General features: G+C 54.9%; 2 protein-coding genes and 1 long non-coding RNA gene across 7 annotated transcripts in view; 2 read left to right on the top strand and 1 right to left on the bottom strand.

Annotated features, from left to right (window-relative positions):
• LOC125928888 (uncharacterized) overlaps window positions 1-6,702 on the top strand; it is a 14,409-nt gene extending 7,707 nt beyond the window's left edge. Inside the window, exon 3 of the long non-coding RNA XR_007459766.1 lies at window positions 6,618-6,702. This is a non-coding gene — a long non-coding RNA (uncharacterized LOC125928888). The remainder of the gene's footprint in view (window positions 1-6,617) is intronic.
• Window positions 1-12,896, bottom strand: part of ARRDC5 (arrestin domain containing 5) — a 16,856-nt gene extending 3,960 nt beyond the window's left edge. For 3 of the 4 annotated variants that reach the window (XM_049639675.1, XM_049639674.1, XM_049639673.1), the window contains exons 1-2: window positions 8,668-9,105; window positions 6,549-6,754 (exon numbers count right to left, since the gene is read on the bottom strand). In XM_049639675.1, coding sequence (XP_049495632.1) covers window positions 6,549-6,754; window positions 8,668-9,019 — 558 coding nt within the window. In that variant the 5' untranslated portion in view covers window positions 9,020-9,105. Of the gene's footprint in view, window positions 1-6,548; window positions 6,755-8,667; window positions 9,106-12,549 lie in introns of those variants that run through there. The other variant, XM_049639676.1, reaches the window with a different exon arrangement.
• Window positions 12,897-12,908: 12 nt separating this feature from the next.
• UHRF1 (ubiquitin like with PHD and ring finger domains 1) overlaps window positions 12,909-15,119 on the top strand; it is a 28,356-nt gene continuing 26,145 nt past the window's right edge. For both annotated transcript variants that reach the window (XM_049639663.1, XM_049639662.1), the window contains exon 1: window positions 12,909-13,061. In XM_049639663.1, the coding sequence (XP_049495620.1) occupies window positions 12,909-13,061 (153 nt within the window). The remainder of the gene's footprint in view (window positions 13,062-15,119) is intronic.

Below are 15,119 nucleotides of genomic sequence, written 5' to 3' on the forward strand. Positions count from 1 at the left end.
CTTCTCTTCTCTTCTCTTCTCTTCTCTTCTCTTCTCTTCTCTTCTCTTCTATTTTTTTTAGGCAGGCTTCATACCCAGCACGGGGCTTGAACTCACGACCCTGAAATCAAGACCTGAGCTGATACCAAGAGTCAGATGCTCAACCAACCGAGCCACCCAGGTGCCCCTCATGTCAACTTTCATATTACGTAGAAATGCATCTGCTTGTGGGAGAAGCATACAATCCTGTTTTACATAGTTTAATGCTTTAAATAAATCAAGCTGTCCACGTTTTCCAGCAACTGGCTTTTCTAGCTCAGCATTCTGGGCTCGAGGTGCATTTGTATCGACACACCTGTTGTTCTGGTTTGTTTTCACCATGGCCACTGAGCGTGTCACAAAATAGTTTATAGTTTATTTCTTCAGGCAGCCCCCCTCTACAAGATGGATGTTTACATAGTTTCTATGTGTTAGATGTCATAAAAGGGCTAGAAGGAACGTCCAGACATCCGGATGACATTTCTTCCTGGACTTACACAGGAGAGTTGCTCTCCGCCACAAGCTGGCAAACGTTTTCCATAAAGAAACTGGTAACAAAGATTTTAGGCTTTGCGGGCCACGTACAGTATCTGTCATATATACTTTCTTCTTCTTCTTTTGTTTTTTTAAACCATAACTCATGGTTAAATCGTAGATTTCAGGGGCGCCTGGCTGGCTCCTTTGGAAGAGCATGTCACAAGCACATAGATTTTAATATCGAGACAGAGAACACAACCTGTGTTCGTATCTACGTCTAGGTCTGTGAAAGAGAAATCGTGTCATGAACTAACACTTATCCAGGACACATGCCTGCTGGTACTTTTTGTTTCACTCTATTCTATTTACTGTATTCGTTTAAAAACGTTTGTCACAGGGGCGCCCGGGTGGCTCAGTCGGTTGAGCGTCCGACTTCAGCTCAGGTCACGATCTCGCGGTCTGTGAGTTCGAGCCCCGCGTCAGGCTCTGGGCTGACAGCTCGGAGCCTGGAGCCTGCTTCCGATTCTGTGTCTCCCTCTCTCTCTGCCCCTCCCCCGCTCACCCTCTGTCTCTGTCTCTCAAAAATAAATGAAAATGTTAAAAAATTGAAAAAAATATATTCATTGCAACCTTCTGAATTCATTTTCCTGTTATGCTTAGTGGACTTTATTCTATTATTTTGCTTCATATAAAAACAAAATTTATAAAACATTAGCTGGTCGTAACCCACCAAATTAATTTTTTTTCTGGTAAACTCTGGAGTCTACCTATTCAAAGCTATTATATTCTGTTCAACACATTGATGTTGTAAAAACAAAGCTTGTTGCAACCGACCACATTTATAGTTTCTGACCTATTTTATTCTATTCTTTAGTGTATATTTGAGGGTTTTTTTAAAATTTTTTGAGAGAGAGAGAGCAGGCAGGGGAGGGGCAGAGAGAGAAACAATCCCAAGCAGGCTCCACGCTGTCAGTGAAGAGTGCGATGTGGGGCTCAACCTCACGAACTGTGAGATCATGACCTGAGCCGAAATCAAGAGTCAGACACTTAACCCACCGAGCCACCGAGGCGCCCTTATTCTTTCATTAAAAAAAAATTAATTGCCACCCACCAACCATATTTTCTTCATTTCCTATTCTACTTATTCTCTGTTCTGTTTTCTTCTTCTATTTAAAACACACACACACACACACACACACACACACACACACACAACGTTTGCAACCCCCAAAATTGGCTTTTTTCTAATACTTTCCATTTTGGCCTTATGTATTCTTGCATTTTATACAAATGAACTGGCATCCCATTAAATTGATTTTCCAACCCATGAATGGGCGTGATCTGAGGTTTGGAAAACACTGGTCCAGATAGGATTGCTTTCCCTTGGAGACCTAGGGCTGACCCCTGACCCCAGGTGACCTCACCTCTACCCTCAGCCTCTGACCCCCTGCCTCCTCCCCCCTCTCCACCTCCCTCTCCTCCAGGAGGCTAATTGCAGGCAGTTTTATTCTAAATCCCTCCAGTCATTCATTCGAAAATTCCTCGCATGCGTTAGAACCCTGCAGGTGTTAAGGAACTGGCTGCCCTAACTCAAGGCCAAGCCTGTAATTCTGGCCTGTGGCTGAGAGAGGGGCCAAGAAATACCAACGATGGCCCAGTGGCCTCCCACGCTAGGTCAGGCAGGGTGGCCAAAGCCCTCTGATATCCAATAATGTTGAGGGTACAAACCCCACATTGGATTTCCCGGATCTGGGAGTGTCTTAGAGCCCCGCATTCCTTTGGCATAGGTGAGCCTCTGGGGGTGGGGGGTGGGGGGATTCATCCAACCAGTATTTGTTTGCATCGATTTAGTGCCAAGTTCAAGGAAAACCCATAGCAGTTAAGACAAGCCTAGTCCCAGGGCGCCTGGCTGGCTCAGTCAGAGGAGCGTGTGCCTCTTGGGATTGTGGGTCCCAGCCCCAGGTTGGGTGTAGAGATTACTTAAAAAAAAAAAAAAAAAAAAAAAAAAACTTAAAAAACCTAAAAAAGAAGTAAGACCAGCCCAGTCCCTGCTCTGGTTGGTGGGGGGGGGACGAATGCATAACTGGCACATTGAAAATGAACCAGGTCATTTCCGATGAGGCTGTGGTGGGATGCAAAATGGCGGGGGGTGGGGGGCAGGAGTGAAGGAGAGGTGGGGCGGGGGCTCGCTTAGAGTCAGCGGTTAGGAAATGTCTCTGGGACAAGTTCCTTTTCCAAACGGTACTGACTCCTGGAAGAGGCAACGGGGTCCCATCTTTCAAGACTCTTAAAGGTACAAAGAGTGGAGGAGAGGAGGTGAAGAGATCAGAGCCCTCGAGCCTGGCTAAAGGGAATGGGAAAACAGGGCAGCCACTGTGGAAAAACAGGCTGGCGGTTCCTCAAATGTTAAACAGACTCGTCATCTGACCCAGCAATGCCCCTCGAGGTATCAGGCCAAGAGAAACATGCAAAACTTTGTAGACCTGTGCAGTACCTCGACTCTAGGCAGCCGAGAGGTGGAGGAGACAACCCAAGTATCCATCAGTGCAGGAATGGATACATAAAATCGGGTCCCATCTGTGCCCTGGAATATTATTCAGCCATGAAAAAGGATACATCACAGACGGAGCGGGCACAAAGGCGAGCGGGTGGGAGGGAGATAGCTGACACACAAAGGCTCCCTACCCTACGATTCCATTTTCATGGAACGTCCAGCACTGGCAAACCCAGGGAGAGAGGAAGCGGATGGATTCGTGGTTGCCAGGGGCTGGGGGAGGGGATGTGGGGAGTTTGAGGGGTGACAGCTAAGGGACGTAAGATTTCATTCTGGGGTGAATAGAACGTGCTAAAATCGACAGAGGGGCCGGCTGCACGACTTTGTGAACACACTAAAAGTCATTGACTTTGCGCACTGGAGGAGGGCGATTATAAAGTATGTGAAGTGTATCTCAATAAAGCGGTTTTGTTTCGTTTTTTTTAAGTGGAAGGGGAAAATGTCTGCTCCTCCCCCCTCCCCAGCTCCCCTCCCAGGGGGGCCGTGGCTGTTTTGTCAGTTTCTCTGGCCTCCTTCCGGAGAGTCGTTTGCTACACCTGCAAGGAAGTACATTTCACGCTCTCACCACCGGGCAGGCAGCCGCGGGGCTCGGGGTTCTGAGCTTCGCAGCGCTCACGCCACCCCGTGACTGACACGTCCTTGTCCGGTCTTTGTTTCTCTTTAACTTTTCGGTAGAGTATACCTTGGACAGCACCCTGCCGGTTTCATTCTCCTAGCAATGAGCATTTAGGCTGATTCCAATTTTTTTTTTTTTCCACCAAAACATTGCTGTAGGAGGTCACGTCACGCGTGAATGAATATCAGTAGGAGAAATTTCTAGAAGGGAAGTGGCTGGGACAAAGTGCATGTTCACTTTCATTTGGATAGATGCATCTAAAGTGCCCTCTGTTGGGGTTGCGACAGTTTATTCAGTGACTACGTGGCCTCGGAGCAGAGATCCGAAGGATGAGGAGGAAGGAGAGGAAGATCATATCATAGTGTTCCAGGCAGAAGGCACAGCCCGTGCAAAGGCCCTGGGGCAGGCCCAGGCCTGGAGTGTTGGCCGAACATTGAGGAGGCCCATTTGGCTGGAGCAGAGGGAGCAAAGGGGAGGGAGGGCAGAGGGGAGGGCAGGGCGGGGATGGGGCAGGTCACTCAGGGCCTTGTGGGCAGCGGGGACTTTGGCCTTTACCCTGAATGAGATGGGAGACGGGGAGGGCCGTGGGCAGAGGAAGGTCATCACCTGACTGCCTCTGGCTGCTCTGAGGGCAGACTGGGGTCAAGAATCTGCCTGTACCTGGTTGAGCCCCATCACTGCTCACTGCACCAGAGTGGTAACCTCTGCCCCGGTGCCCCAGCTCCTGCCCTCACCCTGCCCCCTCTTGTCTATCCTCCCTAAAGCAGCTGAAGGGAATGAAATGACGACCCTCTGCCCACCAGGGCTCCCACCTCCATCAGAGGTGGGCCTTGTGCCCCAGGGCCTTTGCACGGACTGCTCCCTCTGCCCGGAACCCTCTACCCCAGATGTCCACATGGCTTTCCCCCTCTTCTCTTTCAATTCTCTGCTAAAATGTCACCTCCTCAAAAAGGCCTCCCTTGACCAGTCTGGTTAAGACAGTACTGAGTAGTGGGGCGCCTGGGTGGCGCAGTCGGTTAAGCGTCCGACTTCAGCCAGGTCACGATCTCACGGTCTGTGAGTTCGAGCCCCGCATCAGGCTCTGGGCTGATGGCTCGGAGCCTGGAGCCTGTTTCCGATTCTGTGTCTCCCTCTCTCTCTGCCCCTCCCCAGTTCATGCTCTGTCTCTCTCTGTCCCAAAAATAAAAAATTAAAAAAAAAAAAAAAAAAAAACGTTGAAAAAAAAAAAAAAGACAGTACTGAGTAGTCAGAAAAACCCAGTATTTTCATATCCTCAAAACGCATGTGTGATAACTCCCTTTGCTGCTATGATCTTGATTTTAGATCTTCACACTTACTGGGCACCTCCTGGGTGTGCAGACTTTGTGCTGAACACTCTGGGGTCTTCATAGGCACCCATCGAGGGAAGTAGTTTTCTTCTTCTCATTGCGCAGGTCAGGACAGTCAAGTCAAGGCTCCGGGAGCCGGGGTGTTTTGTTTTGTTCTGTTTTGTTTTTTAATATTTATTTTTGAGAGAGAGAGAGAGAGAGGGACAGACAGAGAGCGAGTAGGGGAGGGGTGGAGAAAGAGAGAGAGAGAGAGAGAGAGAGAGAATCCTAAGCAGGCTCTGCTCTGTCAGTGCAGAGCCCAAGGCAGAGCCTGAACTCACAAACATGCGAGATGGTGACCTGCGCTGAAATCAAGAGTCAGCTGCTCAACCGATTCCCCCCCCTCCTCCCCCCCCTCCCCCCCCCCCCCCGGGGGCCCCCTGGGAGGTGTTGATTGCCCAAGGCCACCCAGCTAATAGCATATCTGTCAACGGAGTCACAGGCTGGGTCTGACCCAGCACCAACATTTCCAAAGGGAAGGCCAGAGGAGGGCCATAGTTCGCTCAGGGTGACACAGGGGGCAGACGGTCAAGCGGCCTTGGGCTCAGGCCTGATCATCCCAGGGCTGGTCCACCCCTCCAAGCATCTACCCTTCCTGAGACCCTCCAGGACCATCGCAAGAGGTTGGCTGGGCCACAGGTGATTCTTGTCACACGCATAAGAATACTGGAGATGGAGGCTGGGACAAGATTCTGGGGCACATTCTCCAACCTGCGCCGGGCACTGTGGGAAGTTCGGGCTTTACATGAAACATGAAATGGAGGTGGGGGGGGGGGCGGGCTCTGGGATTCCTACCTGGATCTCGAAAACTAAAACGCCAGCCATCTGAGCCACCATGATCTGATAAGAGTCCCCAGGGAAGTCACTTGGCCCAACGTCACTCCACCCACCTTGACTTCTACCTTGACTTCTCTGCACCTGGCCCTCCAGGAGCCATCTAGAAAACCTCCTTTGCTTAGCCAGACCAACATCATCACATGGCCTTTCCTTTTCCAGGCCCGGAGGCCACCCCCTTTCATGCCTCTTTTTGTGGGGGGCACCATCTCTGCTGTCTGAGGGCTCAAAGACCCTGGAGAGTCACCGAGCATCCAGGCACCTCTTCCACCCGTGGGTCACAGGGAGGTCTCTGCTTAGTCTTGACTTGTTGCAGGCTCAAGGGCATTGGGGACCACTCGTTCTCTGTAGGGGGCGTCCAGGGCACTGGGGGGTATTGAACAGCTGCCCTGGCCCTATCTACTCGATGCCAGTAGCTCCCCTCCCCCCAGCTGTGACAGCTACAAACGTCCCTGGACACTGCCCAGTGCCCCCTGGGGAGGCAGAATTGTCCGGGTTGAGAGCCCCGGCCTTGCGCCTGCCCTGGTTTCTGATTCACCTTTTGTGAACTTGGCCTGGGCAACCATCCGTGCCTTTTCCTTCTTCCTGGTGGGGGCCACCTCTGTCCCCTGCCTTCCCACCTCCCCCTACCTCCCGTGAGCTTTGAGGACAGGTCCGACCCCTGCTCCTCTCCTACCACTACCTGCAGTGCGTTTTCTTGATGGAAGTCTGAAGTCCCTTGAATCAACAAGTACGTTCTCTTCTTCGCTAGAACGTGCTCCCGACCCATGCAGGAGGCTTGCACGAAGTAGGAGACGTGGCCAATTTTGCTGGCGAAGGTAGAAGGAAGCCTGGGAGGTAAGTTGAAATGGAAGTCAAAGGTGTGGCTGCCTGCACTTAACCAATTATCTGAAAGCAAAACACACCAATGCCATCAGAAGGTTCTAGAATCTTTGTTTTTTTTTTTCCTCCCCCCACTTTTTTTTTTTAATTTTTTTTTTCAACGTTTTTTATTTATTTTTGGGACAGAGAGAGACAGAACATGAACGGGGGAGGGGCAGAGAGAGAGGGAGACACAGAATCGGAAACAGGCTCCAGGCTCCGAGCCATCAGCCCAGAGCCTGACGCGGGGCTCGAACTCACGGACCGCGAGATCGTGACCTGGCTGAAGTCGGACGCCCAACCGACTGCGCCACCCAGGCGCCCCTCCTCCCCCCACTTTTTATTTATTATTTTGGCAAGGGCTTTGTCCTGGGCCTGGCCCGCCCATCCCTGAGCTAGGCTGAGCTCTGTGCTTTTAGGGCTCTGCATGGTCAACAGATCTCAGGCCTAGGCCTCAGCCGGGCTGGAGGGGGATGGCCCCGGGTGGGTGATGTGGCTGGGGTGGTCACCCCAAGCTATCCACAGGAATGTGCTCACCGCTACTCTGGATCTGCAAAATTGGAGGTCCCGCCCTCAGATACGCATTCATTCATTCATTCAACAAACACGTCTTGAGCGCCTACCTGCACCCCCAGTACTGGGCACAACCCTGTGCCTAGAAGGCGCTCGATAAATGTTTGTGAAATAAATGAGTGAATCCACTGAAGGCTTGAGCTCATGCTTTGCGGGGCAGGAATGCTGGGCAATCAGAAAGGCTGGTATCTGACGCTGGGGGAGGTCTGGGTGGGGACCGTTTGCTCGCAAAAAGTAACACTTATGACGCCCTTCCTGTGTGCCCCACGCTAGTCTAAGCCCTTCGTACGCCATTAGGTCACTAAGTCCTCAAAACAATCTTATGAGGCAAGACTTTCTGGCTCCCATTTTCCAGATAGGTTAACTGAGACACGGAGAGGCAACACGGCTGCTGGCCAGTAAGGCCTGGCATGGGGCCGTTCCTGCCCCAGAACCTTCTTTTTCCTTTTTTTAATTAAAAAAATGTTTTTAATGTTTGTTTATTTTTTGAGAGAAGTAGAGTGTGAGCGGGGGAGGGGCAGAGAGAGAGAAAGAGACACAGAATCTAAAGCAGGCTCCAGGCTCTGAGCTGTCAGCGCAGAGGCCGATGCGGGGCTTGAACCCACGAACCGCAAGGTCGTGACCTGAGCTGAGCTGAAGTCGGACGCTTAACTGACCGAGCCATCCAGGCGCCCGCCCCTACCATTCTGACCCCTAGAAATCTGCACAGCTGGTGTCCCTCCCACCGCTCAGTAGTCACCTCTTTGAAGGGACCTCCGTGACCTCCCCATCTAAAACTTTTAAAATTCTAGAATGAAACTTTGTCTAGCTGAGCATTGGCCAAGAGTTGTGGAACACCCGGGAACACCCCCGTGAACACATTTTGGAAAGGACATGTAGCTCCAGGGCAGCTCAGCCTCCCTGGTGTCTGTCCAGACTTTGGATCTGAACCTCGTGGAGTCGGGGCCGAGTTATTCTTTCCCTAGAATGTCTTCCCTGCCCCTCTCTCTTTCCCGGTGACCATAGGACTCCTTATCTTTGTCTCCTCGGAGTTCACTGCTAGAGGGAGATTTATCTGTAAAATCACAAGAAAGATTTTTTACTGGCCTCCCAAAGTGGTCACGGGGCTAAGGACAGCATTTTCCAGGGGAACTACTTTGATAGTTCATTTCGAATATCTGGGTCCTGCTCAGCTCTTCCTGTCTTGTTATTTTCGTGTTGTGAGTCTCTGATGGTCATTGTTATACATAGCCTCCCTCCTGGGGAGGACCCAGGCCTCTGCCCCTGTCTGGTATCCCTGGGGGTTTGTTGATCAACTAACACATGTGTTTACCTTCCAGACCCAGCTTCCTATCATGGCTAGAGTTGGCTGCTGCCTTCGTCCTTACCCTCTACTGGGAATGTCTTCGTCTTGTGCACATAGTCGGCCTTGTTGTTGCAAATAACATCCCTGCTATAATCACGGGATGCCCCGATTTCTTCATTCCACTCCACGTAACCCCTTCCCACGAGCTCCACCTTCACTACGGGGTCCACCAGGGTGCTGTTCAGTATCAGAACCACCTGCCCTTCTATGCTGGAGCCGGCTGGGTAGACCACATCCTTGGGCAACACTAATTCGATCGACTTCACCACAGACATGGGGGGTTGGGGTGGTGGAGGAACATCCTCCCCCCTCCCCCATGACACTGAGAGTCCCGGTTCCTTTGCCGCGGCGAGGTCACCTGTCTGTGACATCATCCAGCCAGGGTTCTGGGAAGGGGCCTCCAGTGGCCGGGAGGGGAGACGAGGCTGTTGTTCGGGGGGGGGGGGGGGGACGGCTTGGGAATTCCAAAGTCCTCACTGGTTGGGGAAACGACAACCTGACCACGTTTTCCTAGGAAATAACAAATGAATACGCAAAAACAGCCACAGACCCTAACACTCCTGCCACACTGGGAACGCCTGTCATCGTGCCAGGAGGCCAGAGGCCTGGGTGGGGAGAGTTCTCGCAACACTCCGGTAAGGTAGGCATCATGAGCTCTGCTTAGAGATGGAGAGGAACGAGGAACGAGCCCCAAGGGATGTTCTGCTCTGTCAGATGGCCCCCATGTGCGGTATGCGCGCTTCTCAGGGTTCATACGCTGGTTGGGCTCACCCGCGTCCATTGTCATTTTAATGGCTAATTACACCAGTCGGAAAAAAAATTATGGATATGGCCAGGGTATGAAGTCTGGTGTGTCCCGAGCAAAGATGCTTAGAGTGTCGTGTGTTCCACTTTGCATGAACACCCTCTCACTCATCTGACACTTCCCTTTACACCCGTGTCTCCCCCATCGAATGGGAAAGTCCCTCCAGGGCGGGAGGAACTTTGTGCCCACCCACGTCGGCTTGGCTCCAGGCCTGGTTCAGACAAGAGGGGTGTCAGTAAAAGTTTGTCGAGCGACTTAATGACCTTCAAGAATATATGATTTTGCAAAAAAGGAGACCGAGGCCTTGTGCCCCCCTAACGGTTTTCTTGGTGCCTGATCTGCGCGTGGGCTGATGCCTAAGTGGGAGGGCCGCTGGAGCACGAGAGGTGTCAGGAAATGACAGTCTGCAGACTCCGGCAGGCCTCATTCATTGTCTTTGCTGTGTCTTGCTTTATTTTACACGATGTCTTCTGTAGACATTGCTGTCTTGTCTCCTAAACGGTTTGTAAGCTCTTGGAGATGCTTGGCTAAAATCAAGGTGTTCTGGGATTCTGGGGGAGACTCTTGCCATATTCCTTGCCTGATGACCTCATCATTCCAACCTCTCCTTCCCCGGTCACTTCTCCTCTGACTTGGCCCTTCTGCCACTCTCTTTCACTTATTAGGACCCTTGCGATGATTTGGGGCCAGCCTGCTCAATCTAGGATAATCTCCCTCACCTAAAGACCTTTAATGTAACTTAATCTGCAAACTTCCTTTTGGCATGGAAGCTACCGTATTCACAGGCTCCAGGGATATCTTTGTGGGGGACATGATTCTGTCTGCCACCTGGGGACATAACAGCAGAAGGGACTCTGCTCACTGCCTTCCCATGCCGCTCAAGACACGAAGACCAAAGTCCTCCTGGTGGCCCTTGAGGCCCCAGGTGACACCTCTCTGACCTCATCCCCTCTCTGCCCAGCTACGCTGGCCTCTTGGCTACGCTCCCCCCCACATTTCTAAGCCTTTTCCCGCCTCTGAGCTTGGCCGTGCCTCCTCGACCCATCTGTCCTTGGTTTCTATCTCAGATCGCAGCTCAAATGTCATCTGTTCAGAGAGGCCACCTCTCCACCTCAACCGGAATGTCCTCCCTGCCCACTCCCACATGCCTCTCCGGCCACTGTCCTGGCTTTGCTGCAAATAGAATCTGAAATGATTAGCTTGCTTTATTTATTTATTTATTTATTTGTTGCCTGTCTCTCCAGACAAGAATTTACCCGTCTGGAGACCACCAACGGGGGTCGGCCTTGCCCATTGTTGGGCCCCCCAGCTCTGAACACCGTGTCCAGGCGCTTTGTAGGTGCCCAGCATGGGTCACTGTGTGCCCGCCAAGACTGGCCAGAGCAGAGCAAGCAGGGCGGAGGGGGCAGGGCAGTCCTGCCCGCCTGGACAGCCGGAGAAGGCGGGAAAACGAGGCGGGAAAACCCAGCAAACAAGCCCTGCGGGTGGGGAGCTCCAGCAGGCCCTGACGCCAGGAAATAGAGCTTGGGGCGATCAGGCTGGCCATCGGGGTGCAGGCGGTCTCCAGAGGGGCCCCAACATCCCACTGCGGTGTTTAAACACTGATTCCGGCCTTCCTTGCCCTACTGTCAGCGAGTGCCCGTGCCCGGGGAGACGGGCTGTGGGAAAGGAATTAAAAGGTCAGGGGGTCTTTACCCGGGGTCCCTCCCTAGGGCCCCCGAGGGACGCACGTAGTTAGGGGGGCCCAGCTCCCGCCACCGGGCCGGGTTGCACACTGGGCGCGCCCAGCAGAGCGCGCAGGGCTGGGCGGGGCCGTGGCCGGCTGGGCGGAGTGGGGCTGGATCGGGGAGGGGGCGCCCCCCACCCCCTTTCTCGCTTCCCGCCACTGCAGCGGCCAATCACCAGGCAGGCGCCCGCCCCTGGCGCGGCCTCCCGCGGCCCCGCAACTCCCAAACGCCGAGTTTTCGCGGGAAAAAAAATCAGAGCAGCTGGCAGCGCGGCGGGCAGTGGTGGCCGTCCAGGGCGCTCCGGGTTACAGGCAGGTCGGCGCGGGGTCCGGGGCCACACACGCGTCTCCATCGCCATCCCCAGCCGGGCCAGGCGCGCAAGCAGGAGAGCGGATCGGGGCGGCCGGAGAGGTGAGCCTCCGGACGGATCGGGGTGCCAGCCCGGGCCGGGGGGTGGGGGGAAGGGCTCGGTGCACCGGGCGCGGAGACTTTGGAAAACTTTCCCGAGCGGCCCGGGGACGTGCGGCCAGCACGGGCGCACGCGTGCCCCGCGGCGTGGCTGCCGTGCACGCCGTCTCGGGCTCTGCCCCCGCCCCGCCGGCCCTCGGGAGTCGTCCTTGGCAGCCCGGGCGCTGCCCGGGGCGAGGGGAACGTCCCCAGAGCCCCGCGGGGGTCGCGCCCGCTGGGTGGGGGAGGGCCTGGTGAGCCGCAGGGGAGGATGTCAGGCTCCGCGCCTGCGCGCGGGGCGCCCCGCGATTCAATTGTCGCGCCCGAGCCCGATTTCGCGCGCCCTTAGTTCCCCGGGCGCGCCTGGGCCAATGGGGAGCGAGCGGGGCGGGGCAGCCGGGCGCGGCGGAGCCAATGAGCGAGGCGGCTCAAGTGAAGGGGGGCGGGACTTGGCGCGCGGGGCCCCTCGGCCGGTCCCGGCGGTGGGGGTGGGCGTGGGCTAGTTGGCGTGGCCCGAGCGGACGGGCGGGAGAATAAGAGAGGCTCCGAGTCCGTGGGTCGGAGTGCCGGGAGCGCGAGACTGCCGGCGGGGCCGCGGTGGGGCCGAGGTGAGTCGCGCGGCGCGCGCGGGGGCGGCCGGGACGGGGCGGCCGGTTGCCATGGCCACCGCGGGGCCGGCCGCGTCGCGCGCACGCGCGCGGGGGGGGGGCGCGCGCGCCAGGGGTCGGGGGCTCGGGGCTTTGGGCGTGGGGGGGATCGTCCCCCTTGGGTCACACTTAGTTGAGTTACTGGGACTTCTGAAGTTCCAACCCGCGCCGGACTTTTGGGTTTTCCCCTTGCGTCAGTATTAATTCAGAGAATGAATGAATGAATGAATGAATGAACGAACGAAGGAAGAAATAAACGAACGAACCTGGCCCCTCACCGTTCGGCCGTGTCCTCCTTCCTCCTCTGGACATGATTGTCTTCCCTCTGTGAAAGGCGGAGTGGGTTGGAGTGAGTGGTCCGAGACGCCGATTGCCTTCCCCTAATTGACTCTCCCTCCTCGCCTCTCCGCCCTTGCTGGTCATTAATGCATTAATTCCTTCACTTCCTCTGCCGGGCCCTGGTCAGCTGTGGCTAGTTCGGGGACTCACGCGCCGGGAGGGCGTTCGAGGAGTTTCCTAGTGTCCTCAGGGTGGACAAAGGCCAAGGTGACCTGAGAATGGCACGGTCTGGTGGTGGCAGCAGCAACGGAACTGACCTAGGGGTCCCGCTCTCTCCCCCTCAGCACCAGCAGACGCCATGTGGATCCAGGTTCGCACCATGGACGGCAAGGTGGCCCACACCGTGGACTCTCTGTCCAGGCTGACCAAGGTGGAGGAGCTGAGGAGGAAGATCCAGGGGCTGTTCCACGTGGAGCCAGGCCTGCAGAGGCTTTTCTACAGGGGCAAGCAGGTAAACCCGCCCCGCCGGCTGCCGCCCGCCCAGCACCTTTGTTCTTGCCTGGTCCAGGCGTAGTACATATACTCTCCCCGCCCCTCGTCCGGTCCCGCTTCACGTCTCCACAGAAACCTCAAATGCCTGAGCCAGGAACAAAGGCTCCACTCGCAGATCGACAGACCGGGCAGGAAGCTGGCACTCCAGTCCGTAGCGTTTGGGCTTTTAACTCTGCCTGCCCGGTTTTTTGAAGCTCCCCTCCCAACGATTTCTAGAGAAAGAAGTTGGAGGTGGCCAATGGGGGACGCGTGAATTTCGAGGAAGAGCCTCGAATCGCTTACTCAGACACTGGGATGGAAGGGAGCAGGTTTTTTCTTTGAAACACACGCTGCTGGCCCACGGCCTGTACCTGTTTAGAGTTTGACCCCACAGAATCTGTTTTCTGGAAATTTGGATCAGCTTGTTCAGAATCCGGAGATGGCGCTTGCTCGCCAGGAATTTCCGCCGCTCTGGGCCCGCTGTGCCGAGCGAGCGGGACGTTGTGCTTTCCACGGGTCTGCGGGCCCCGCTTTTCCGTCTCCTTTCTTCTCGCTCTCTCCCTGGGCCCCTGGTGGCGTTTAAAATGGCCACCCTTGCTTTCCCAGCTGCCCACACTTGGGATGCTTTCTCCAGGGGCGGCAGGGGGGTTTCCGTTTTTGTCGCTATCTCTGGGGAGATGGCACGTCCCGTGAGTGGGATTTCCCTGGGCGTGGGATAAGCTAGCATGCCAGCAAGCGCCAGTCCCATCTGCAGGGGCCATCCCAGAGTTGGGTGCGCGGTAGGGACAGCGGTGTAGCGACTGTACCGGATTAAAAGTCTTCAGTCGGGGTGCGCGTGCCTGACTTTGTTGTCGCGTTTGAAGCGGGTACTGCCGCCATCTGGTGTCTCGATTGAGAAATCAACAGTGCGCCTGGCCCGCCAGGAGTTTCGGGGGCTGGGAGGATCCAGCATGCTTAACACGAAATGAGACCAGATGATTAATTTCTTGGGCTCGTGGTGCCCTTGGGAGACCCTTCACCTCCTTCCTGCGACAGGCAGGATGACTTCAATGTCTTAAGAATCTGAGTGAGCCCGCCCTGCCTGCGGAGGGGAAGCCGGTCCCGCGAACTGGGGGCTTTGACTGTTCGGTCGCCTGCGACTTCGAAAAAAGGCAGGGCTGTGAGTAACCTCTGCCGAGGTGCTGTCTTCCGCCTCCAACAACGGCTCATTTCTGTGGCATCCAGGCTGACTTCTATTAGCCACTCAGTCTCTTCGTGGAGCGGAGTTTCTGAGAACCTCCGAAACAGGTCACAGTGTAATTCAGAGGTGGGCTGGATCCTGTCCTCTCAAGTTTGAATAGCTGTGAGCTTCTCCCAGGTGGCGCATGTCACAGTTGTTACATTTCAAGCCTGCAGAAAAGTCACAAGAGCCATGAACACCTAAGCACCCACCCCTGGGCCTTCCCACGGACGGACGCTTCTCTGCATTTGCGTCTCCGTATTCACGTCATTGCTGTTTGCTCTGCCCTCCTCTCTGTCCGCCAAGCCACTGTATGTTTTGGAACTCATTTGAAACTAAGTTGCAGACGCTAGTTCACGCTCTCTCTAAATAGTTGAGCCCGCCCGTCATTAGAGTTCAGTATCAGTTTGTGTGTGGTTGTGTGTGTGTGTGTGTGTGTGTGTGTGTGTTTTAAGGTGGCATTTGTACATAGTGAGATAGACGCACCAAAAGCAGACGGACCCTTTGCAGTTTTGACAAACGTCTACGCCCATGTAATCAAACCCCCATCACCCTTCATTCGTAATGTGATATCTGATCCACACAGAAGTCCTTACAACTCCTGTGTAAGTTATAAAGCGGGATGCTAACACGAACACCTGCAGGCGTTAGACACGTATGTCGTACCTTTAATTTTCAGGATGTCAGCGATGAGAGACGGGCCCCACTCGGCAGCTTTGTGAGGGAATGTGTCGTCACTTCTGGCTTCCGGATAAGGAAGCCGAGCCTGGAGCGTGATGCAACTTCCCCAAGGATGCAGGGCGAGGCCCTGGCCTGGCT

Source organism: Panthera uncia, chromosome A2, assembly GCF_023721935.1.
Source record: "Panthera uncia isolate 11264 chromosome A2, Puncia_PCG_1.0, whole genome shotgun sequence".
NCBI classification, from domain to species: domain Eukaryota; kingdom Metazoa; phylum Chordata; class Mammalia; order Carnivora; family Felidae; genus Panthera; species Panthera uncia.